This window comes from Sprattus sprattus, assembly GCF_963457725.1.
Source record: "Sprattus sprattus genome assembly, chromosome: 9".
In the NCBI taxonomy this organism is placed as follows: Eukaryota; Metazoa; Chordata; class Actinopteri; order Clupeiformes; family Clupeidae; genus Sprattus; species Sprattus sprattus.
Window position 1 is genome coordinate 23,838,158 of NC_137928.1, and position 25,757 is coordinate 23,863,914.

The window sequence follows — 25,757 nt, forward strand, 5'->3', positions numbered from 1 at the left end:
CTTCCATGCTTTTGACGCAAGATGTTGATTGACTGGAATTGTTGATGGATTTTTCCAAGTAGCTAGTGGACCTCAAGAAGCAATTTGCTAACAAAAGGGTTTTTTTTTGGTAAGAAAAATTGTCTATAAATCAGAATGGATCTTTAATATCTCTTTTAGCATCATGCTGTTGTTTTATTAATGTCCAGCAGGAGGAGCCACTTTGTGTTTAATTGGTTGCCTGTAGGAGCACACCGGGGTTGAGACAGGGCTCACTGTTCTTTTGGGAGAAATTTGCATAGTGCATGCTGCTGTTTTTCAGATATATGTTGCTGCATCAATGGAGGGTATTAATCTGGCATCATTTCTACATCATGGCAAAGTACAACATTAATCACAAGAATGATTCCATTTTAATTTCATCTCTTCGTGTGGGATGGCGCAGTCAAGCAAAAATCCTGACCCCACCTTATTTATCCAATGTGCCAACGTCTATCCCCCCTGTCCTGAATTGTATCTAGATGAATCACAGTCTTCACCCTAACACTTTCCAGAACTTGCTCTTCAGGGAACACCTCAAGAGGCGGTTCAGAGGGAGGGAGAGAGAGACGGGGAAGAAACAGTGAGCCAGTCAGGGCAGCTGAGTCCTCTGTGGGAGCGTCTGCACTGTTCCTGTGAGCTCAGAGAGGAGAACTGGCAGCCCCAGATCTCAGCTGAAACCTGTTAAGACTCTGGAGTGCACCCATCCCGTACCCTCACACACTGCTCCATCCAGGCAAACAACAGAGGAGACTCATCCCTGAATGGTAATTTTGCCTAAGTCCTTTCCATCTTTTTTCTGAATTTATTTTCAAGAATCAACAGACAATCATTATTGGATTATTACATTGCATATAAGAGCCTTGTCCAGGTTGTTTCTCAAATAAGGTAGAGCATATAGGTAAGTAAAAATAGTTTTTTTTTTGCGTCTGATAAAACAGATGGCCATTGTACTGCGTGGACTTATTTTTCCCTGGCTGTAATGGAAAGTTTCCATGGAGCTGTTCTGAAAATATCAAACAATTTTGCAGGCTCTCTGCGCATGTTGTAAAATGCCTTAGTCTCATGGTCATGTTAGGTAAGGGAACATTTTAGTATGAAGGTCAGGGGACATTTGGGCCTTTTAATTCCCAAAGCCTTATTGCGAGTTATATATATAGAGAGTAATAGTAGCAAACTTTTCAAATGCGATCCTCAACTCTGCCAATAAGCTCTAAAAGCATGTGCCCTCAATTCAACAGTCTTTTGCAATTTGGGTGACTGAAGCCACAAGGCATTTTCCATCAGCATCGAAGCTCGTGAATCATAGTATGAAAGCAAGGAGCCAGGGGGAGTGCACAGAACAAAAAAGCACAGAAAATCAGTTCGGAGCTTTAATCCAGAACTCCAGCTCTTCTTGGGTGTTACAGCCCTCTGCATGGGCCTTTCATTCTTGCGTTGTGGAGGGTAAGCTCTTCTTAGTTCGGGTGGCTTGGGAATTTTGACAGGTACCTTCTGCTCCCTGTTTATGAAGAGTTTGACTGGTGTTGCGGGTTCCTTCTGTCATGGATTAAAAAAAAAATACTTTTTAGTTTAAATCATCTTTCTTCCTGGTCAGTTTATTAGTTAAATATTTAGTGTATATGGTTTCTTTCTATGGTGTCTTTCTGTGAAGTGTGATGGGTCGTTTTTTCTTGAATTGCATTATGTTACTGTTGGTTTTGATTTCTTAACCTTGCACCCACAAATTGCATATTGTTTATCTCTGTATGAATACGGTTAGTTTATGGCAGAGATCACAAGTACTACACTGTTGCTCTCCACACTCTGTCGTGTTGGCTAATTGAACATTCCTCAGAGAGTAGCCACTGGAAAAGACATCTCACTCTTTTCAACATAAGGAAATGAAGTGTCTGTGTGCGTATGCAGACACTAGCTGGGTGTGTTCTCCAAAATGAACTTTTTCCAGGCATGCACAGACAATGCACTGCACTTTGAGAAGTCTCTCCAGATTGGAGGTTCAAAATAACATTTCAGCAACAGCATTTTGGGTGGATTGTCTTTTCAACTATTAGAGTTTATTCGTCGGTGTTTAATGTATTTTTTATTTCTTTTTTTTTCAGCGACCTTTAAAAATAAATAGGCCGACTCACCACAGAGACTGTAAACACCAGCCTTCCCTGAAGATCTCTATATTTGGAGTTCACTACCCATTGCTAAGCAGGGAACTCGTTTATTATATAAGTGCAGGAAAAAGAAGAGGGCTCTCTTAGGATCACCCAGGAAACAAAACTACAGAGTAGAGTTGCTAAAGAACACACACATACTTTTATTAGAACTTCTTCAAGTCCTGCTTTCATCAAAATGTCTCGTTGGCGTAAGAACGATAAGAAGACACCTGAAGTGATCCGGACTGTGACCGAAGGCCTGAAGTCCCTCTATCGCAAGAAGCTCCTGCCACTGGAGGAGCACTACTGCTTCAACGACTTCCACTCCCCGAGTCTTGAGGATGCAGACTTCGACAATAAGCCAATGGTGCTTGTGGTGGGCCAATACTCTACAGGGAAGACTACTTTTATCAGGTAAAAAAAATAAATCAGGGTTTAAGTTTTGTAAACTTAGGCTTACTCTGTGTGGGTGTGAGTCTTAAAAGTGAGGAGTCAATAACCCTTTCCATATTGACATTACCCAGATACCTGTTGGAGCAGGATTTTCCTGGCAGCCGTGTGGGACCAGAGCCAACAACAGACTCCTTCACAGCCATTATGCACGGAGAGGTGGAGGGGCTCACCCCTGGAAATGCTCTCATTGTGGACCCCAACAAACCCTTCCGCAAACTCAACGCCTTCGGGAATTCCTTCCTGAACAGGTTTGTGTGCAAAGAACACACAGGTTGTACAAGGATACCTATCTGTCTGGTTGAGGGAGAGAAATGAAGGTGGGTTGTAAAAAAAAGTTCTGGATTCTGGACAAAGTTTTTCTCTACCTCCCCCAGTTCAGGCGCGGGGTGTGGAATGGAAGGGGTGAGAAAAAGAGAGAGAAAGAAAGAAAGAAAGAGACAGCGCAACAACTGAAAATGACAGTTTGTCCCCAGTTTGGAATTTCAAGAGTCCATGCCAAATATTTGAGAGGGGTGTACTTTCCTTATTTGTGGAAAAATGGAGAAAAGGAGTGACATTGCGAGACAGGGTGATGAAAGCTTGAATATTTTCATCACAGTGTAGTGCAGTGGTACAATCTGGGAGCTCGATAAGGGAGGCAGGGTAGACAAACCGATGAAGTAAGCAGAGTTAAGGAAAGTCTGAGTAAAACTTTCCCCTTTGACCTGTTAACCCTGCAGACTGCCAGGGCTCAGTGTCTCGTTCCCAGAAATGTCAAGTTGAGCAAGCTATGGAAGGAATGTGCTGTAGCAACGCGTATGATAAAAGATGTTTTCTCACAGAAGCAAAGTCTTCCACTAACTAATAAAACGGCTAAGTTAGGTTGGCGCGACAAAGAAGTGTTTGATACTGTATGTCCTGGTTGACTGAAAATGCCGCCATGTGGTGCTGCAAACATCTTATCTTCCATCAACCCATTGAGCCTGGGAGGCTGTGTTTGTGAACGTGTTTGCCTACCTCTTTTCTTCTGCTTCCTTTGGAAGGGAACCGGAGGGGTTGTGAAACTCATTTAAGGCAGGAAACAGCCTTGTTGTTGTAAGGGCAGATCATTAGAGGGCCATATTGTTTAATTCTGGCACTAGTGGCCATTTTCCTTCAGGAAGTGCTGTGCGGCCTGAGCACTTCCACACAAAGAAACAAGGTGGGAGGGGAACTGTAAGAAGTCTTCCCTGTTAATCACAGTGGAAATGGTGATGGCTGGAAAGTTCTTTTTCCCTGATTTCCTCAACACAATAGCTCTCTTGAATACATATTCCATAGCTCAATCCATGTGCCCAAATATGATTTTTCCATGTAATTACTTTTTGAGTATATTTTCATTTAGACAAGGATGTGTTCATAAAGTCAAATGTTTTAGAAACTGAATGCAAATGAATGCAAATGCAAATGTACTCCCTTACAACATGGGGGACATACTAATACATACTAGGGGACAGTAGTACAGGAGGTAGAGAAGTCGTTAAGTAATCAGAAGGTTGCTAGTTCGATACCCTGTCGATATGTCCCAGAGCAAGACCCTGAACCCCTAATTGTTCCGGATGTGCAGTGTGCTATCAGTGTAAATGTAAAAAAGAATGTATATACATCCTTGTAAGTCGCTTTGGATATAAGCGTCTGCTAAATGTCTAAATGTTAAACTAATAAACACACAGAGCTCAGGAACCCTTAAACCATGACCGTAGTCCCAGCGACATCTGTGCTATTAATAATGTCCTCGTCTGGTTCCTTTTGGCAGGTTCCAGTGTGCCCAGATGCCTAATCAGGTCCTAGAGAGCATCAGCATCATTGACACTCCAGGCATCCTATCTGGGGCTAAGCAGAGAGTGAGCCGAGGTGAGGCCAGTTCAAAAGGTAAGGAGGGGGGAGGAGTAGAGGCACCTCTCCAAGATTAATAGCACCCTCTCCTGTCTCCTCTCACCCTGCTAATCCTTTTTACTCTAACACCATAAGCAAGCAAGCACGTCTACATGTGGAGAAGAGATAGCAGAGGAGCGAGGGGAAACCACCAGATACAAACATAATTTAAAAAATGAAAAAAATCGCTCAAATGCTGAAGCAACAGATTCCTCTCTGCATCTGGTATGGTCTACAAGCTGGAACGGATCTGAGAGTGAGCAACATAAATCTTCTAGAGAACACAACTGCTTTTATCGCCAACAGTCTTGATTCATCCATGTTGCAAAATCCATGCATGAAAAAACCACAATAACATTGGCATGATGCTAACATACCTAAAACATTAACTTGATTTGTAGGGGGGGTGGGGGGTTATTCCACAGTGTTATTTACCTCATACTTTCCTTAAACAACTGTAATCCATCTGGCACATGTTAATGTGGAAAGACCCATGATGGTTTTGAACATAAGAGTGGAAGCAGAAGGGATTTTAAAGAGGACCTATTATGCTATTTTTTCTATGTGTATAATTAAATGTTTGGGGTCTACAATAGATTTATAAGCTTCAATATTTCCAAAAACGCTATGAGAAATATTTTTCTCATACTGTACACGTCTGTTAGAGCCTCTGTGTCTTTGATCTCAGTGTGCTCTGATTGGTTATCTAGGCAGGCAGTAAGGATTGTGCTATGAGCATCATCTTGTAACAAACGAAAAGGGCTAGAATTCCAACCAGGCATTCCAGGCAGATGAGAAAAATGGTTTCTGTGGGAGAGAGTTACTTCCTCTGGTGTGTACTTTGGGCTTTGTAACTTTGCAAACCATTTACATGCACAAAAAGCTATATGACGCACTAAATGAGAGGGGAAGAAACAGAAAAGCATAAAAGTTCCTCTTTAAAACCTGTTTGCAATCACTGAAAAAAGTGAATGACAACATTACAACCATGAGGGGCATAATAATAAAGAAAAGGAAACTTATTACTGATCAATGGCAGGTCAGGGCGTGCCGCATCTTGTATCTTAGTGTTGTTTTCTGGAGCTTGGTCTAAGTTTGCACTTGTCTGTTGTCTGCAGGGTATGACTTCCCAGCTGTGCTGCGCTGGTTTGCCGAACGTGTCGACCGAATTATTTTGCTCTTTGATGCACATAAGTTGGAAATCTCTGACGAGTTTTCAGAGGCGATCGATGCGTTGAAGGGCAACGAGGACAAGCTGCGAGTCGTGCTGAACAAAGCCGACATGGTTGACACTCAGCAGCTGATGCGGGTGTACGGCGCGCTCATGTGGTCTCTGGGGAAGGTGTTTGGCTCTCCCGAGGTGCTACGGGTCTACATAGGATCCTTTTGGTCTGAGCCGCTGATGGTGCCAGATAACCGAAGGCTGTTTGAACTGGAGGAAGAGGACTTGTTCAGTGATATTCAGAACCTTCCGAGGAACGCTGCCTTACGGAAACTTAACGACCTCGTCAAGAGGGCTCGTCTAGTTAGGGTGGGTCCTTCCGTTCTTTCTTCTCTTGTATTGCTGGTCATTTTCTTTGTGACCAGTGACATGGTGAAAATGAATGTTTAACATCTGAGTCAGCTGTGATGGAATTGCTTATTTCCAATCTGTCTCTCCAGGTGCATGCCCACATCATCAGCTATTTGAAGCAGGAGATGCCATCTGTCTTCAGGAAAGATAATAAGAAGAAGAATCTGATCTACCAACTACCAGTCATCTTTTCCAAGATCCAGCTACAGCATCATATCTCTGCTGGGGACTTCCCTGACTGTGCAAAGATGCAGGCATGTCTCTGATTATAATTAAGAATTAGAACTTATACATAACAAACAATTAGAAAAAAGTTTATTGATAATGAATTGATCTGAAAAGATGTCCCTCTCATTTACTATAAAAATCATATCACATTTGAAGAGTTATCTATATGGGTCTTTCAATTTACTTTAGCATTATGAATTGGAAATACAAAGGGATCTGTTTTATTTATATTCAGTACGTAAAATGTCAGAGCCTACTTTGATGACAATGCCTCTTTTTTTCGTTCCACTTTCTGTATTCTGTTGACAGGAAAAACTTATGGTTCATGACTTTACCAAGTTCAAACCTTTGAAACCCAACCTAATGGCTGCACTGGATGAGCTCCTGGCCTCTGACATTGCCAAACTGATGCCCCTGCTTCGCCAGGAAGAGTTGGAGGCAGGGGACCAGCCTGGGGTCCAGGGCGGGGCTTTCATGGGTACCCGTGGTGGGCCTTTCCAAGAGGGCGACCCCTTCAGTCAGATGGAGGTGAATGGAGAGGGCAACGGGGAGGAGGAGGACTGGATCGTGACCAAAGATAAGCCCAAGTATGATGAGATCTTTTACAACTTGGCACCCAATGAGGGTAAGCTCAGTGGCACCAAGGCAAAGGACTGGATGGTGAGCACACGCCTGCCAAACTCCGTGCTGGGTCGCATCTGGAAGCTATCGGATGTGGACCGTGACGGCATGCTGGACGATGAGGAGTTCGCTCTGGCCAGCCACCTGATTGAAGTAAAACTGGACGGACACGGGCTCCCACCTGAGTTGCCAGCCCGCCTGGTGCCACCATCCAAAAGGCGCCAGAAAGGCTCTGATATATAAGCAGTCCACACTGCCCACCACACTTACACTGATTTCTACCAAAGAGCTGTCACCATTGCTGCTATGTTTGTTCGGTCCCGTCAGTCTACACTTGCTTTGTTATTGTTAGTAAATGTCAGCAACTTTACCAAGTCACTGAAGTAAGTGAATTATCACCAATGTAGTGATCTTCTGTATTTTTTTCGGGAGAGGGCTTGGTGCTACCCTCCAACTTGTTTTGTGTTGAATAACATTGATTGAAGGCAAGCCTAAAAACAAAGTGCTTGCTAGTCCTACAAACGTAAATGACAATGAGCCCTCACCTATGTATATAGTTATGAACATAAGTTTTTTTGTGGCAAGCTTTTCTGCTGGGTAACCCTAATTAAAGCTTTTTAGTTCAGCTTTTCCGATTCCCATACCATTTGTGCAAAATGGCACAATGTATGTATTTTTTCTGTTTTCTCTCTGCGATTTTGTAACTATTATTTTTGTACTAAACAGAGCAACTTCTGAGTGAATGTCACATGATATGTTAAACACAACTATGTCACACAAGTAGAAACTATGAAAAAATGAAACAAAAACTTTTGCTACTACTGTATACAGCTTCACCAGCATTTTGTATGTTATCCTTTGTCATTTTATTGCTTCAAATAAAGTGAACCAACTCCATTTTGTTTTAGTCAGTCATTTCTATCAAATCGTTTCCTTTCTGAATTCCATTTCTTGTTTGGATTTGGGGAAGTACATTTACTTACATACATAACTTACATTAAAGACAGCCTTCCTGGCAGTCTATCCTGTAAAATTTGTTTCACCAGTGCAAATTTATAGACTGGCATAACCACAAAGCATACTGAAAGGCTTGTTCTCCTGCTCAAATAGGTCTCACAGTTAGTCTCCCAGTTACAGACCAGATAAACAGTGACTCACAGTCTTCTGTGCCAAAACGTCATACCACCATTTTCCATTTTCTAGTCCGCTCACTCTCTCACTTCTTTAGTCATTTTCCAATCCTCTGACCAAGAACTTCAAGTGATCATTATTAATTTACAATATGTTGTGAACTGTCTTGCAAGCTGTTGTAAGGCTGTACAGGTATGACGCTTTGTTTAAATGTACGCGTGTGTGAGATGGAGTAAAGGGTGAGAGCGGTTCTTAGGAGGAGGTGGGGGGGGGGGATCTCCAAACATATACTCCTCCTTTGGAAAGAAACATGGCAAAAGGCCCATTCTGCTGCACTCTCTGGTTTACAGTGTGACTCACACGCCAAGAATGTGGTGGGCCGGGCCCCAGAGTTATTAATATCTCAATTCAGAAGGTCCGCTAAGTTTCCCTCGACTTAGGCTTAAGCTTTACCCACCGAATCTCCCTGAAAAACTGAAACGTTCCCTATTTGGACTTTTCTCTGAGAACTCAAGTGCCAGCCTCCAAGGTCTATACGTGTGAGTGCCTCTGTGTGTGTTTGTGTGTGTGTGTGTGTGTGTGTGTGTGTGTGTGTGTGTGTGTGTGTGAGTGAGAGAGAGAAAGAGAGAGAAGGAGTGAGAGAGAGAAAGTAAACTTCTGTTGTTTGAAGTAGACTAATAGCAAACAAACCCTCTCTGTGCTTCATAAAGCTATATCACATGATTAAACCAACTTTGTTTCTCAGCATGATTAGAATGCCAGACTCTCATAACACCCTGTAGTCCTTAGGGGGAAGGTCCATGCCCTCTTCCATGAGCCGCTGCCATCGCAACGCAGTTCCCTTTTTTTACTGTTTCTGTTTGGTTTACATGGTAACGGTCATTCCTGTGTCAGGAAACATATACAGTGGAATTACACCGCAAGGCTTGACTCACAGCACAAGAACACCACCCTCTGTGTGGGATATCCTCGCACCAAGTCCATACTTACAGGATTCTCCATGTACGTAACAGTGGCAACATGGGGAATTCCTCACCTCTTGACAGTCCGAAGCACAGCCTGGAAAAACATTCATTCAGAAATGGTTCAAGTGCATCCTCTGGTGGTTGACAGTGAAACAAGTTGTAATGAAGTTTTAAAATGGCTATTAAATGAGAATCATATGGAGCACAGACTTCTCAACTTGTCATGATTTAAGATCTTTTTTATCTTCCTATATTACTTTGCAATAGACTATTATTTTGGAGTCGTGCAATGACTCATTTAGCCTATGGATAATTATGGACTTACTCAAACTGCTAAGTTCAAGCTGCAGCAGCTGATATGGGAGAGGCTCTGCATACAACAACCACTTTGGTCTCATCAGACAACAGACCCTTCTTTGACTTGACCATGGAGACTCCCACATGCTTTTTGGCGAACTGTAGTTGATACTTGATATGAGTTTTGGCTCTCTTCCATAAAGCTTTGTTGGTGAAGAACCCGGGCAACAGTTGTTGTATGCAGAGTTTCTTCAATCTCAGCTGCTGAAGCTTGAAACTCCTTCAGAGTAGTCATAGGTCTTTTGGTGGCCTCTCTTACTAGTCTTCTACTTGCACGGTCACTCAGTTTGTGAGGATGGCCTGATCTAGGCAGATTTACACATGTGCCATAATCCATCCATTTCTTGTTGATGGATTTAACAGAATTCCAGGGGATGTTTAGTGCCTTGGACATTTTTTTTTATCCTTCCCCTGACTTATACTTTTCAACAACCTTTTCTCTGAGTTGCTTGGAGTGATCTTTGGTCTTCATGGTGTTACAATAGCCAGGAATACTGATTACTGAATACTGACCAGTGAATGGACCTCCAGACACAGGTGTCACTATACTAGAAACACTTGATACACATTCACTGCACAGTGATCCCCAATTCACTAATTGTGAGACGTTTAGCACCAATTGGCTGGACCTCTGTTGAATTAGGTCAGTCTATTTAAAGGGGGTGAATACTTATGCAATCACTTATTTTCATAACATATCTTTATTAAATTGACATAACTGTGTAGAAATCTGTTTTCACTTTGACTTTGACTTTTTTGTGTTTTTTTTTTGTCCAAAAAGCCAACTTATATTGACCATGACTGATTTATAAAAGCAATAAAAGGGTAAAACATCCAAGGGGGTGAATACTTATGCAAGGCACTGTATGTGTTACTGATTGGCCTCAGTGCATAGTTCCATTGCCCTGCACTATACTTGCATTTGAGCCGTGACATCATCTGTGATATGTGACTTAACTGTGATATTTCATATATCTGTGAGACTTCCGATTAAATTTGTATCTCTGGCAATAAGCATTTTTGTGTTACTCATGAGCTAACTAGCTAACAGCCAACAGTCTTATTTCACATATCAACAGAACAGTTAGTACTGATGAAAGCTAGCTTGCTAACTGATGTATTTCTGTGATATATTTGGTGACATCATGTTTTTTAGATTTTTGCTTTGTATCATGCCTGGAGCACAGGCACATAGTGCACAGACTGAGTTAATAACCCAAGCCAAGACCAAAACTCGTCTAGAATGTATAAAGACCACATCCAGAGAGGTTTAGGTCCAAGTCCTATCATGTATTTACCACCGGATGTCTTTATACATACTATGTCCCGCGACCAATTGCTGGCTGTGTACAACCCCTGTTGCTTCCTTTCCCCTTCTGCCACACAACCCTCCCCCTTCCCCCCTTCCTATCTCCACCCGGCCGACCTCAAGCAGATGGGTCCCCCCCCTTATGTGCCGTGGTTCTGCTTAAGGTTTCTTCCTTCCTAACAGGGAGTTTTTTCTTGCCCCTGTTGCCATTGTGCATGCACTAAGGGGGTCTAGGCTCTGGGCTCTGTTAAGCGCCTAGAGGTAATTGTATTGTTAGGGCACTATACAAATAACATTGAATTGAATTGAATTGAATTGAAGTCAAGATCAAGTCCAAATGAGAAAGACAGAGTCAAGACCAGGACCAGCAAAACAAATATTATCTTCAAGACCACTTACATGTTTGTAATGTCTGTGTGATGATCATTTCACCCTGGTGCAGTATTACACTGCAGGACCAAATTAAGTCATATTATTTACTTTAGGTATAACCATTTCACTTGATCATACTCAATACTCTCCAAAGACGACAGCATTTAACCCCTACCCCGAGAAGGTTGTTGTACCATATCTGTGATGATCAAAAAGCAGGTACAGTGTAACCACACTGTAGGATCAAATTAGGGCGTACAGTATTTTTCACTATAAGAAGTCTTTTCTCTTAAAAGTCACATAAAGCTTAAGTGCAACCAAGTTTTATAATGACTGTGCTAACCGACATTGGGTCTATGGCCAAAATAAAAATGATGTCAAGTCAAGTCAAGTCTTTTATTGTCAGATGCACAGAACAACAGAGTCGGACTGGGCACTGAAATTCTTAGGACAGGACACTATACCACACTAACATAACATAATAAGACATAACATAACATGTAAGTACTCCACATGATATAACAGAACATAACTTAACAATAAGAATTAAACCTAAGATATACCTATGAAAGACAAATAATAGTAGACTGTTGAAAAAATGCTCCACTTTGGTCTCATCAAACCACAGAACCTTCTTCCACTTGACCATGGAGACTCCCACATGCCTTTTGGCGAACTGTAGTCGATACTTTTTTCAACAGTGGTTCTCTTTCATAAAGCTTTGATTGGTGAAAAACCGGGCAACAGTTGTTGTATGTAGAGTTTCTCCAATCTCAACTGCTGAGGCTTGAAACTCCTTCAGAGTAGTCATAGGTCTATTGGTGGCCTCTCTTACTAGTCTCCTTCTTGCAAGGTCACTCAGTTTGTGAGGACGGCCTGATCTAGGCAGATTTACACATGTGTCATAATCCATCCATTTCTTGATGATCGATTTAACAGAATTCCAGGGGATGTTTAGTGCCATGGACATTTTTTTTTATCCTTCCCCTGACTTATACTTTTCAACAACCGTTTCTCTGAGTTGCTTAGAGTGATCTTTGGTCTTCATGGTGTAACAATAGCCAGGAATACTGATTACTGAATACTGACCAGTGAATGGACCTTCCAGACACAGGTGTCGTTGTACTACAATCACTTGAGACACATTCACTGCACACTGATCTCCATTTCACTAATTGTGAGACTTCTAGCACCAATTGGCTGGACCTCTGTTGAATTAGGTCAGTCTATTTAAAGGGGGTGAATACTTATGCAATCACTTATTTTCATTACATATTTTTATTTAATTTACATAACTGTGTAGAAATCTGTTTTCACTTTGACATTAAAGAGGGCTTTTTTGTGATTTTTTTTCTCCAAAAAGCCAACTTATATTGACCATGACTGATTTATAAAAGCAATAAAAGGGTAAAACATCCAAGGGGGTGAATACTTGTGCAAGGCACTGTAATACACATAATAGCCTGAACTAACCTAGGACCTATACTAACCATGAAACACAGAGACATAGACGCTTCACGTATGTGGGTAGTGCAATTTTGCAAGTGTAGTGCAAACAGTAGTGAAAGTCAGACTGTGCAAAGTAAAGTGGCGAGTGTGAAGTGGCGGGTGTAAAGTGACGAGAGTGCATTATTGTCCATTTAGAAGTCTGATGGCCTTAGTATAGAAACTGTTCTCCAGTCTGCGGGTGCGAGACCGGATACTTCGGTACCGCCTATCAGAATGCAGCAGGGTGAACAGTCCGAAGGATGGGTGATGACAGTTTTTTAGGATCCTGCCAGCTCTTCGGAGGCATCTTGTGTGGTAGATGTCCTGAAGGGATGGGAGTTTCCTACCGATGATGAACTCAGCGGATCTGACCACACCGTGTAGAGCCTTACGGTCCATGGCTGTGCAGCTCCCGAACCACACTGAGATGCTACCAGTCAAGTCCACAATCATCTCCTAAGTTTTACTGATGTTGAGAAAGAGGTTATTTTCCTGACACCATGTTGTTAGGGTGTCAACCTCCTCTCTGTAGGCTGACTCGTCATTGTTAGTGATGAGGCCTACGATGGTGTCATCAGCAAACTTCACGATGAGGTTGGAACTGTGCATTGCCGCACAGTCATGAGTGAACAAGGAGAACAGGAGAGGGCAAAGCACCTGGGGGGTGCCAGTGTTTGTGATCATTGTGGCTGACGTGCGGTCACCGAGTCTCACCACCTGTGGCCTCCCCGTCAGGAAGCTGTAGATCCATTTGCAGAGGGAGATGAGTAGTCCCAGGTCCACAAGCTTAGAGACGAGTCTGGAGGGGATGATGGTGTTGAATGCCGAACTGTAATCAATGAACAGCATCCTCACATATGAGTTCCCCTTTTCCAGGTGGGAGAGGGCGGTGTCCACTGTCAGGGCGATGGCGTCATCTGTAGACCTGTTGGATCGGTATGCAAACTGCATAGGGTCCAGGGTGGGTGGAAGTGAGGAGCAGATGAATGATTTGACCAGCTGCTCGAAGCATTTCATGATGACAGAGGTCAGTGCTATCGGGCGATAGTCATTCATGCTGGTGGCCTTAGTGTTCTTAGGCACAGGGACCATGGTGGTCCTCTTGAATCAGGTGGGAAGTACAGCTATGCCACCTGTTGAGGCCACAGTCAAGAGGCGTGGTTCCAGTTTAACAAGTGTACATCAGGTACACAGAATAAACATGTATAATAAACTATACAATGTGCAGTGTTGCATCAGCAGCCACAAAGGAAAGTCAATTATATAAATGTATGGAATATAATTTCAGGTCCACATATTTTGTGCAAATGATCAGCATCAATGGAGCTATTAAGAGACCAACGGCCAAGACCTGCAGTACCTACGTGAGACGATATTTATATGTGATATAAATGTGATATAAATTAAGAAGTGATACTGATATTAATGCTTTGTGCAGGTAGCACATTTTCATCGGCTCGGTGAGGCGCGCAAACCGGTGACGTCATCGACACGAAATATTGTGGTTCCTTTTCGCCTCGTTGAAAAAAGCTTGGAAGAATTCAAATTTAGGCTGAAAATAAACTATTATCCCCGGAAGATGCACCTCGAAGCCATTCTACTAACTTTTCGATGTGGACCGAGATATCGGCCCATTCATTTCTCGCAGCTTTAAAAAAGCTACCACCAGGGGGCGACTCGTTTAATTTTCCTCCTTCTAAAGCTTGGCCACACAATCCTGAAGTGACGTATAGGAAGTAGGCGTGTCGTGTTGTAGACAGTTTTCTACCGTAATTTGTCCAACCGGTGTCGCGCAATTTGCAGAATCACCATGGCGTCTGTGTTGAAAGAAACTGCAGGGCTTTATGAAACATTAAAAACTGAATGGAATAAGAAAAACCCTAACCTGAATAAGTGTGGTGAAATCCTGACTAAACTTAAGGTAAGAATTGACCTGCTCTTTGTTCTGATGCCACAAAACATTTCCAAATTGAGTTAGTTACGGTCTTTGAATGACATGGCCACTGTCAATGTTGCTAGCCAATGTTAGCAAACATTATCCTAGAACCTGCTAGGCAAGGTAACAAGTAGAGTCACCTCAAGTGAATAATAACAATATGTTTCTCAACTGAAATTACGTTAAGTACGTGTGCTGATTATTATTATGATCATTTGATTGCGAAAGCCGTAAACTGTTAACCATAACATATCGGTGGCTAGGTGGATGCTATCAGCTAGCTAGTTTGCTAACATGATGATAGGCTAACTACATTAGCTACTGTTTCAAAATAGTTTAGCCTCTCCGTCATCTTGACAACAGAGTCGGTGAGAACGACTAGAATGTATTTGTTGTCAGATTTGTGAAGGTATTAAACTATCTATAATACTTTAAACCGTTCCCTAGTTTGTTTACCGAAATAGTTGGACTAGTTTTACGACATCGAATAGTAAATTAGTGGTACATTATACCACTAATTGGAATCCTCCACTACTTAGTTTCTGTTCTCATCAAAGAAATAAGAGTGCCGTCATATCTGCTGCCTCATTCCCTTGTCGACGACTTTTGTATTTTTCGTAGATCTCTCTTTTGGAGTTGAATTTCCTTCCGACCTCAGGGACCAAGCTCACAAAACAACAACTCATTCTTGCGCGTGAGTAGGCGTATTCCAGTGCATTTGCATCTTTATGTGTGAAGTATTACTTTCATCCTGGTTATTATTTGCACCATAATGACACACACAGTGCGTGTACCACATGTGCCTTTAAACAAACTGAATATGTATTGCAGGAGATGTGTTGGAGATTGGAGCTTTGTGGAGTATCCTGAGGAAGGATATTCCCTCGTTTGAACGATACATGGCTCAACTCAAGTGCTATTATTTTGACTACAAGTAATTTCATGTTTTGTTGTACTTGAAACTGTATACTTGTAAGAATCCAATATATTGCAACGAATGTATATATTGTGTTCGTGTCTGTATATTTTTCAGTAATATTGACCTGTACATGTTCTGGTTGAAATTTTTAACTTTTTTTATCTGCTTCTTGTAGGGATGAATTGCCCGAGTCAGCCTACATGCACCAGCTATTGGGTCTGAACTTGCTCTTCCTACTCTCTCAGAATCGTGTGTCTGAGTTTCACACAGAGTTGGAGAGGCTGAGTGCTAGAGACATTCAAAGCAATGTATACATCAGGCATCCTGTTTCTCTTGAGCAGGTGATTTGAAACATTTAATTAGGAAGCTTAGTGTTTTTGTATGTCTGTCCAAACAAGTGAATGAAGAAAGAGGATGTTAACAACTTTTTTTGTTTTCATTTGTAGTACCTGATGGAGGGAAGTTACAATAAGGTCTTTCTTGCAAAAGGAAATATCCCTGCAGAGAGCTATACATTCTTCATTGACATTCTGCTCGACACTATCCGGTAAGATGAGTCGTGTGAAAATGACTTTAAGCCAGTGACTATGGCAGCCATCACACTGAAAGCATTGAAGCAGCTACAGTGAAATGAAATAAATGCACAGTCAACAGCTTTGTTGTTTTTTCGGGCCTGCCGTCGTGTTGATATTCAATTTTTTTGATTGGTCAGAATGCCTGAAATGTTTCTACAGTAACATGAATAAGCATTGCATTTCTACTGAAAGTTGAACCAACTAGCGTAGCTATGTCAGTTATCGGACAGTGTCAAACATCGGCCATTCTGTTGCACAATAATGGATCAACAATCGATATGCTCAGTTAAATAATGGAAAACGCGAATAACACACGCTGTCCAATAATTAACACTGTTACAATACTTGTCATTGCGCTACTCCTAGCTTTCTAGTAGAACATGTAACAGGCCGCTGAACCATACAAGACAACTGGAAGTCTACCGCTTCTGTTTTCTACAACCACTTGTCAGTGTGATTTTGTCCTTATGTCACTGATTTGCGTTTGATGGAAAAGCCTCGGCAACTCACTCCTCTTCTTTGTTCCTGGTAGTGATGAGATAGCTGGCTGCATAGAGAAGGCTTATGAACTCATCCAGTTCAATGAGGCCACAAGAGTACTGTTCTTCTCCTCACCTAAGAAGATGACCGAGTATGCTAAGAAGGTCAGTTACACTAACATACACAATTGTTTTATGTGTGACCTCAAAGGATTAAAACAATCATACTGTACAGATCCCGCCCATCAATTGACCCACTCTTCAACCCTGTCCTTTTCTTTGTCTTACAGAGGGGTTGGACACAGAGTTCTGATGGATACTACTCTTTCAGCTCCCAGCAGCAGAAAACAGAGGAGGTGACAATTCCCTCAGAAGAATTAGCCCAGCAGGTCATTGAGTATGCGCGACAGCTGGAAATGATTGTGTAGTTCGAGATTGCATGCAGACTTTCCCTCATTACGCAAACACAGACCCATACACAAACCTACACATACAAATAGGCATATGTTCAGTCAAACTTGGACATGCCTTTACCCCTTATTGATGAGCAGATGTGGACTCACCAGGCTATATGTATACACACAACTGCAGCTAGATTGTGCTGCAGTACACGGCCTGAATAAAAAGACCAACTTATTAACATACTTTTTTTACACACTTGTGCCTGGCTGAGTGTGTTGTGGTATTACATTTGTTAGGCTGTTTGTTTGTTTATATGCCCATGTACTAGGTCCCAAAGTAAATAATAAAGTTTTAAGAGTCACAGTAGCTCTTGATTTGAGATACTCTTTTGACGGCCAACATTCATACTTTAAACAAACCAGATAACTCTCAATTAAAAGTCTGTGTAGTAGTGTTTGTTTTTCCATACAAATGGCCACTATGGGGTGTAAAATCTGCCATTGTAACGGACAGCAAATCATGGAAAAGCAAACTTGTTTAAGTGGCTCACACCACCTTAAGTTTGTTAAATTGCAGCCACTCTTACCTCATTTGTATTTAAGTGTGGTGATTGACATCTGGAAATGCTTGGCAAAGGACTCTTCATGACTGACTTCATGATTTTCAGGTTCAAACATGGTTAGACACAAAGGGCAACTCATTCTAGTTGTTCCATATTTTGCTCTGGAGTGTTAGAAGAATTACTCCATTCCTTGCCTTGTTTCCTAGCAACTGGCAGAGATTTGCTGTGAAAGTTTGTGTTGTTTTTTTTTTTTGTATAGATAATTTCTTAGACCCTTTCATGGGTTGTACAGCTTTTGATCTGAGAAATGCAAATTATTATTTCTTCAGTGGTCCCAGGTTGTGCCCGTTCATAATAAAACTTTTTCCCCCTGATCTACTGTTCTTATTCAAAATTAAACACATTTTTTACGGGGTCGAGGTTGCATAATTCAGCCAACTGCTCTGCTGATGTTAACTTGAGGCACACAACATTTGGTTTTACAAATGCCATTTTTATTATTGTTTTACTGACGAGAATCTTCCCTATCCAGTCGTACACTCAGCGCAATGGAGGCTGCCAGGGATGCTGTTGTGACCCAAGATGGTTCACATAAGTAGTTCTGACTCACATTCAGCCTACAGATGACAGAGCAATTAAGAGACTCATCACTTGTTACAAACTTGAAATTTCTCATCAAAGCTTATCAGGAAGACTGTAAGAAATTCACTGGTTGGTGGATGGTCAGGTGATATTAATACATTGTAAAGCCTAAACACTGCATAGCACAACAGACTTGTATGTGTAAGTTTTGGTTGTCTTACCATTTCATGACATTTTTGGGCAGCTTGCCATTCTCACGGTGCTGACAGCGCACCTTTTGCACACACGACCGGTCAGTGGTAAAAGGATGCCAACGACCTTCAGACCGTGGGTGAGCCTGTGGAGACGGTGGTGCGGGTATTGGAGCCTGTAGCTTTTCTTCAATTCTTGTATTTTTATCTTTTTTTTCTGTGTTTCTGAATTTGGGAGGCGAGTTTTCTATTTGTTTTGTCTTTGTTTGTACCTGATTAGCTTGAGCTGGTATTTTGGTGTGGATCTGGTGATGTACTTGGGGGGAGATATCGGATGGATTTTGAGCAAGCATCATGGCAGGTGTTCCTTTATCTGTAGCTAGGCCTTGCTCGTCTGATCTGATCTTGCCCATCTGCTCATCTCTGGTATTTAATGTGTCAGCTGTGGGCCCAGAGTGAGGGAAAGACCCTTTGTGTGGTGAGTCTGTAGACACAGAAGATATGCCTGGACTGTGTGTGGTGATCACTGGCTTCTGAGATTCCTTTGAAGTTCCAGTAGAGCTTGGACGTTCACAGTAAATGACCGTCACACCAGGACGATCGAAACATTTTCGCGGAATAGGAGCAGGATCTTCTTTTGGACCTGGTTTGGAGTTGACTTGCAACGGTACCCATTTAAAACTTTCATTCACCACTCCACTCTCCATAATGGATATTTGTTCAGGATCCCTCAGGTTGTTTTGCTTTGGTTTGTCTTTAAATGAAGATAAAACACTTGCAGCATTCCTACAAGCTTTTAGTCGTGACTGGAATATATGGTGTGGTTTTTCTTCTTGGTGAGGTGAAGATGAAACACTTACAGATTTCAAACCAGTTTCTGATTGTGATTCACTTATCACAACTATGGGTTCGTCAGAGTGCACATTGACTGCTTGACAAAGTAGGGTCTTTGGTGTATCCTCTTTCAGATAAGGATTTGTACCTCTTACAGAGGAGCGTCTGTGTGATGATAATGAGGATGGGTTTTGGGTGAAACTGCTCTGTTCTGGTTTAGTATTCTTTGATGGTGCGTTGTCTGTGTACTGAGCTGTCTTTTGTGTTGCACTTGCCAATAGGGTTTCTTTTTCCAATTTGATATGGTTAGAAGAGATGGCAGGTGGTTCATTTTGGTTAAGATTTGTTGTTTGCTCAGTGGCTGCTTTCAAATTGTCCTGTGGTGTAAAGCCCGGGTCTGATGCTTCTCTCAATGGAAGTAGATTGGCAGAGGAATTGTTGGGTGGTTGTTGCTGGACAGTGCTATCCCCATCAGCAGGGCTGGCATCCCTTTGTGTCTGTGTCTGCTTTGCAACAGATTTAGATATCTTCACTTTCTTAATTAATTTTGCCTTAGCTTCACGTCGAGCAGGGTTGACCTTTGGTTGGGACTTTTTGACTGCCTCTGCATAAGAGACTCCATTCAGGGCTCGTCGCACCACCGCCTGCCTTTGAGTGACTGGTGGGTCAGGAAGTAACTTTTGCTTTTCTACATATGCAAGTCTGTAGACAACAAAATGAATAGTTATTGGTCATAACATTCACAAACATTAACCTTACAAAGGCCATTTTGGGTACTGCTGTACACAGGACTAAAGGAAATCTAGGAAAAGGGTAATCTAGCAGTAGTGTGCAGTCCACTAATGATGAAGCACTCACCTTGACATAATTTCTGCATGAGTTTTTTCAGAGATCACAAGTGTTTGCCTCACTGCGTTATTGATTTCATTTTCTATGTTGTGGACAACAATGTTGCTATCGCTGCTCAATGAAGAGGATTTTTCACTTGTTTCAGCTGAAGTGGTTATATGGTCTACAGCTGTTACTTCAGATCTTGAGGGACCTTGTGTTTTTTCTGGGGTGTTTGCAGTAAAAAGGAAAGGTACGGGAACATCAAGGGAGGTGCTGGCTACAGCATCCTTTGTGCCAGGCTCCGGTGTCATTGCAAGTTTAACAGGTGGCGGGGGTTGGGGACAGGCCTCTTTTGGAATTTTGGGTGTTTTTACATGACATGCAAACACATTTGCACAAGGAGGATCTATCAATTTTGTAGGAGTTACTGAAGCGGTGGTCGTAGGGACTGATTTCTGAGCTTCTTTTGGAGGAGTGTTTTCAGGTACTTTTGGGAAGACAAATGAAGAAATGGGAGTTGGCACTGGGCTTTTAACTCGTGGGCGGTCCCAGGAAATATTGTAAGCACTTGGCTCTTTAGGTACCCAGAGGTTTGAGGTAAGAGCTGCTTGAGGTGGAAATGCAGGCACTGCTGGCGTAGTGACAAGGGGTCTTTCCTCAACATGCAGAGGCTCCAATAGTGACTGCTTTCTGCACAATGATGATGTTCCATTGCCAGATGTGAAATCGGGAATGCCCTTGAAAAGATTTGGAGGAACGGGCTTAAAGGGAGATGGTTGAGACATTGTAAGAGCTTTAGTCTTATTTCGAAAGCTACTCCATCTCTCAGTATCTTTCTTCTGTTTTGGCAAACTCTCTTGTTTGGTCTCAGAGTTTCCCTTGCTTTGTTGCTCCTGTTCTGAGTGATTATTTCCCATTTTTGTGGTCTGTATCTGAAAGTGGAAAAAACACTTTCACGTTTTAGGCATCTGAGGACTGCTAAATTATATTTGTAATAATATCTGTACTTTGCTCCAAAACCCTAATTTTCTGTCCTTCCTGTTACACAGCCACACCTAGGCCTTGGCTTTGACTAAGTACTATTGTAGCGGGTACATGCTTTAAAGCAAATGGAGGAATAACATTTAATAATTTATATGTTTCAATATATCCGTATCATGTTTCGTTTCCTATAGCTTAATCAATCAGTCAATATTTTTTTTTTAAATCCTTCTGTGAATTCTTCAATATTTATTTATATTTATAAATGAATGAACTTTAATTTTACTTGTCATTTTTTTTAAAGGAGTTGTTGACTACTACTAGCTGACATCCACAGCACAGCTGGTAGGGGCCTACTGATAAATGCTAGCTAGCTTGCTAACTGGCGTATTCTGGCGATACAGGTGACGTTGTGCTGTAAAAGCTGTAAGGCCTATATTTCTGTACCTGGACTTCATATGAAGAGCCTGGAAGGCTTGTGTGAACAATGTGCAGGCCTATTTATCTTCCTTTCACATGATGTTATAGGCTAGTAGCTACAATAGTTATTGCTACCTTCATAATAATGCTTTAATGATTTGTTATTGAAGGCATTGTGAAATTATATATTGCAGGATTTACTTATGGATTTATTATTACTATGTAGCCTACCAACATCAAACATGTCAAACTATACAGGAGATGAGAAGAGTGCAACCCTTTGCTGACCTTGGATAGCTTAAAGCATGAAGTGGAGGTAAATAATAACAGACCAAGACATCCACAAAAGTCCATGCATAAATTCTTCAATATTGGCATATTTCATCTTCAATATTAAACCTTAAATACATCCATCAATAAATACGTCAAACTATCTTCAAATAAATCCTGCAATATCAATGATACAATAATAAATGTAATGATGTCGAAATTGAAGCAATGTATTCTTACATTTAGCCTTTATAATGCTATTGAAAGATTTAGGCCAATTTAGTTCAGCCCATTGTTTGACATTCATTATTTAATTGTTTACTACTTTCGTTGATTGATTGATGTTGTCTGTTTTAGGCTATTTTATTCAAGCCATGGAATATTTGTAATCAAATTAAACCTAGCCTCTCCTGTCACTAGGCCAAACTCTTCCTAAAACTACAGAAGGCTAAATCGGGGTTGGTGTTGTTTTTTGGCCAATTTAATGGGCCTACGATCAAATGCCAATGTAGGCTAGCAAACGGTAACGTCAATCATGTACTAATACTAATGATTGGGTAGCCTACAGAAAGGCCTACTAAAATGTAAAATAGCCTAGTCGGGAAAAGGATAGACGATAACATTTGTCCTAATCACCAAGCACAAACGACGGCTGCGGCTAATGATTAAGAAACTAACCATTGTCAACATGCAACAATAATTGTTTTAATATTTAACTTACGAGTAAAATAACTACACTACAGTTTTGGATTGGCCTACCTCACAGTCTTATCACAACGACTTTGATCCGGTAAATGTTAAGTTTTGATAGCAACAATTACAAAGCGCTCTGGAATCTTGCTTGATAGTTAGCCTAGCTAAAATATTTTAGGCAACGTTATTGTTCAACGAAAGAAAAATCGAATCAAAATAGCTACAGGTCTTTCAACATTCTCTCTGTGTGGATGTGTGCACACATAGGCATGTCATAGTCTTATATTCTAACCTGTGAAAGACAATCAGTGCACATAGAATACAACAAGGGTTTTACATTAGTGTTAAGTTGGCTTTAAAGGCCTGTGTAGCCTACTTTATTTTCTTTTAATTAACATAGCCAGTTTTTCAGAGGAGTCGGCCTATATTAACTCTTTTAACGTCTTAAAACTTAACGTCGGTTTACTTTCAAGACTTCCTTAAATAAACATAGTTGATGTTTGAAACAAAAATCGCTGTTTTAGGGTTTACAAGTAAACCATATTTTCCCTTTTCAAAGTTGGCTTAGGCAGCTAATTGGGCAAAGTTACGCAGACCTAACCTTTTCAACACTAGGCGTGTTTTACTCAGCGCTGTGAACATGAATGAGTTTTGAATGAATGGACACAAGGCACAAGCTAGTAAAAATGTTATCATGGCTCCCCTTCCTGTGAATGAGTGCCATGAAGGAACTGTCCATAGTGCTGAAACGGAAATCTCTCGTTTCCCTCAATATCCTTAGACATAGCCTACAAATGATTAATCTTTATAGTTTACGACAGTGTAGCCTATACGTTAAGCTACTTCGTAAAAAAAAATATATGATTGTGTAAGAGTTTATGTCGCTGAACGTGCCGCTTTCTATCATCACTGTTGGTTGTCATCTCGTAAACGTGACATTGGAGTTTACCGCTGCGAGTAATTAACCATCAGGTCATATGCATTCATCATAGGCTATAGCCTACTAAATTTGTTTGTAGCCTACAATCACTGTAGCCATGGCTATAGGCTATGTCTCGAAATATGCCTGTAGCGTTACTGTTTCCCGCTATATCGCACGTTTGGGTCAGTGGCTTTGATGTAATATAATAACTTATTATTTGAACGTCTTGTAAAAAATTTAGATTCTCGACTTGCCTTCAGTGCCAACCCTGTGGAGTCTATGTTGTGAGAGACTGTGTGAGGCGGTTTAACGGTATCTAGTCAGAAAGGAAGGCGGCAGGTAGACTATGAGGACAAGAAACAGGGAGGGAGTAATTGAGAGAGGGTGAGGGAGGGTGAGGGAGGGAGGATGCTGCCGCTGCCAGCGGAAAATGGCTGCTGCAACCTCGAGCCCATCCTGATACACCAAAACGACATAAAGGTGGAAAGTAAAAAGAGAAGAACATGAGAGCAGCCAGATGGACTGACAGACAACGGGAGTGAGGGAAAGGAGTCGAGTGTGAGCCGAGAGGGGGAATTAAAAAAGGAGACCGGGGGGCACAAGCTCGAAGCAACGGGCAACACCAAGTCATGGAGGGCGAGTAAGTCTTCACATTTTTTATTTGCCAAAGCACAGAATTGAACACAGAGACATGCAGTGAAAATAGACTAACAGTCCTCTGGTCCTTTGTTATGACTGAAAACCTGCCATAGGATCAACCACAATTCTTATGTTGTTGGTAATACATATTATTACGTAGGCTTGTATCGGCAGTATACACCCTGTTCTCCATACATCCGCGCAAATGTGTGATAAATACGTACTTATACGGTTCGAGTTCTAAATGACAACTACATAGTGAAGCTGTAAAAATATCTTCTTTACCACTTCAAAGACAAACAGAGGGATAGTTTGTGATTTGGCCATTATACGCAATGGGAATTGGCACATAGCAGTCAGGAGGAGGTGTGAAGACTTCTCTTAATCATTAAATACATCCGTGAATCTACAAATGTGTTGAAGAAATGGACAAAAATATGGCGAGTTTTCTACCCACGTCGCAGGAAGGCGAACCGTCGCTGAAAGGTGTAGCGAGCGGGTGATAGTGTTATGATTTTTATCAACGCGCCTGGCTTTCATTATGATTTTTAAAGCCAAACTTTATGAATGAAATGTGATTTTTCCTCTCTCACCCGCTTCTCAACCCCCTCCTCTTTCTTTTTCTCGAGTCGCCCCCACCCCCAACTCTCGCTTCCTCCATGTCCCCTCTCACCCACTCATTTCTTCTTTAGTCGATGGTAGTTGATTTCCGTGTTACAGCACATCCGATTGAATCAGCCTGTTTTTATTGTATTTCATCATAAAATAAGAGGTGTTGGATTGTGGTGTATCTCTCTCTCTCCCTCTCTCTCTCTCTCTCTCACACACACACACACACACACACACACACACACACACACACACACACACACACAGGGTGGGAAAGAGGGAGTGTGTGTGTGTGTGTGTGTGTGTGTACGTGCGCGCGCCCGCGCGCAGAACTGGCGATAGGTGGAGAGAAGATAACGCAATGTCTTACAATTGTTGAAACAATATTGTTATTGGTATTAAATACAACTGGTTTAGAAATGGCAATGAGCACGAAAGAGATTTCGGTAAGCTCTATGTAGGGAAAATAACGCACCGACATAAAGCTTTAGTAGTGAGATCCACCAGGCCTCGTATGGCGATGGGCGCGTTCATTGATACATCTCTGTGAGAAATGCTCTCATTCTTTCTTCCACCTTCCTCCCGGTCATTCGCTCTAGAGGCAATCGCTGTTTCTCCCTCCCCTCCCTAGTCATTTCCATTTGCTTTTTCCTAATGCATTGTTGACATAAAATAACCTTATTTTTGACATGTTTCAGTTCTACGATGAACACTTATGAGGTTTGGCGTTTTCATTTCTGTAGTGTGGTTGAATAATCATCGGCGCGATTTATTTTTGTCGCTGTGTTTTAAATGAGACCCGATTTACCTTGACCACGTGATCGTCCATTAAAAAATTACTCTCCTCTCCCTCATTGAAATGAATGTGTCACCGCTGATTGTGTTTTTCTCCGACAGAATAATTCATACGAATGCGAACATCCAATTACACAGGCTGATGTTGCTCATTTGTGCGGCTTAACAGGATAATGTCACTGTTAAGATGCAGATCATATGTCTCTTATGTCTCTCGAAATAGCAATCATATGGTACCACTGCCACCTATCACCATTTTGATAAGGAATATCAACATGTGAATATGTGGACTGTGTATTTGGACTGGACTGAGCTTTTCACAATCATTGTCGTGTATTGTTTTATTTTGAATTAGTTGGGATAACAGTTTCCTTGCAGCAGAGTGTTCTCAGAGCATGAAGCATTTCTTTTTCATGGCTGCTTAGATGGTTTTCTACCAGCATGTTGTGGTGGCCAGAGGAGAGTTACCATTCTGTTTCGTGACAAATCCCATTCACAAGAATAGTTAAAGGAATAGTAAGCTGTTTTAGCCTCTGCTGGTGTTTAGTGTTTAGCCAGCTCC

General features: G+C 41.6%; 2 protein-coding genes across 3 annotated transcripts; both read left to right on the forward strand.

The window, feature by feature from the left end:
* Window positions 1-607: 607 nt before the first annotated feature.
* ehd2b (EH-domain containing 2b) lies at window positions 608-7,799 on the forward strand. 2 transcript variants are annotated; one of them, XM_080844721.1, is made up of 7 exons: window positions 608-785; window positions 2,121-2,579; window positions 2,690-2,866; window positions 4,393-4,508; window positions 5,630-6,042; window positions 6,174-6,338; window positions 6,622-7,799. In XM_080844721.1, exons 2-7 carry the CDS (start codon window positions 2,362-2,364, stop codon window positions 7,174-7,176), a joined length of 1,644 nt encoding a protein of 547 aa, XP_080700847.1. In that variant the 5' UTR covers window positions 608-785; window positions 2,121-2,361; the 3' UTR covers window positions 7,177-7,799. The 2 variants fall into 2 exon arrangements, with proteins under 2 accessions (XP_080700847.1, XP_080700848.1); XM_080844722.1 differs by having other exon boundaries at window positions 4,393-4,490.
* A 6,543-nt stretch (window positions 7,800-14,342) lies between these two features.
* psmd8 (proteasome 26S subunit, non-ATPase 8) lies at window positions 14,343-17,802 on the forward strand. The gene is made up of 7 exons (XM_080844222.1): window positions 14,343-14,476; window positions 15,113-15,185; window positions 15,323-15,425; window positions 15,586-15,751; window positions 15,857-15,957; window positions 16,518-16,629; window positions 16,755-17,802. The coding sequence occupies exons 1-7, from the start codon at window positions 14,366-14,368 to the stop codon at window positions 16,890-16,892; spliced, it is 804 nt and encodes a 267-aa protein (XP_080700348.1). The 5' UTR covers window positions 14,343-14,365; the 3' UTR covers window positions 16,893-17,802.
* The last annotated feature ends 7,955 nt before the right edge of the window (window positions 17,803-25,757 follow it).

Excerpts from the sequence above, each read along its gene's own strand:
- psmd8 (XM_080844222.1), top strand. The coding sequence starts at position 14,366 with ATGGCGTCTGTGTTGAAAGAAACTGCAGGGCTTTATGAAACATTAAAA. Across the intron at positions 14,477-15,112 it reads AAATCCTGACTAAACTTAAG|ATCTCTCTTTTGGAGTTGAA; the intron begins GTAAGAATTGAC and ends TATTTTTCGTAG. Across the intron at positions 16,630-16,754 it reads TGACCGAGTATGCTAAGAAG|AGGGGTTGGACACAGAGTTC; the intron begins GTCAGTTACACT and ends TTTGTCTTACAG.
- ehd2b (XM_080844721.1), top strand. The coding sequence starts at position 2,362 with ATGTCTCGTTGGCGTAAGAACGATAAGAAGACACCTGAAGTGATCCGG. Across the intron at positions 2,580-2,689 it reads GGGAAGACTACTTTTATCAG|ATACCTGTTGGAGCAGGATT; the intron begins GTAAAAAAAATA and ends GACATTACCCAG. Across the intron at positions 6,043-6,173 it reads AGAGGGCTCGTCTAGTTAGG|GTGCATGCCCACATCATCAG; the intron begins GTGGGTCCTTCC and ends CTGTCTCTCCAG.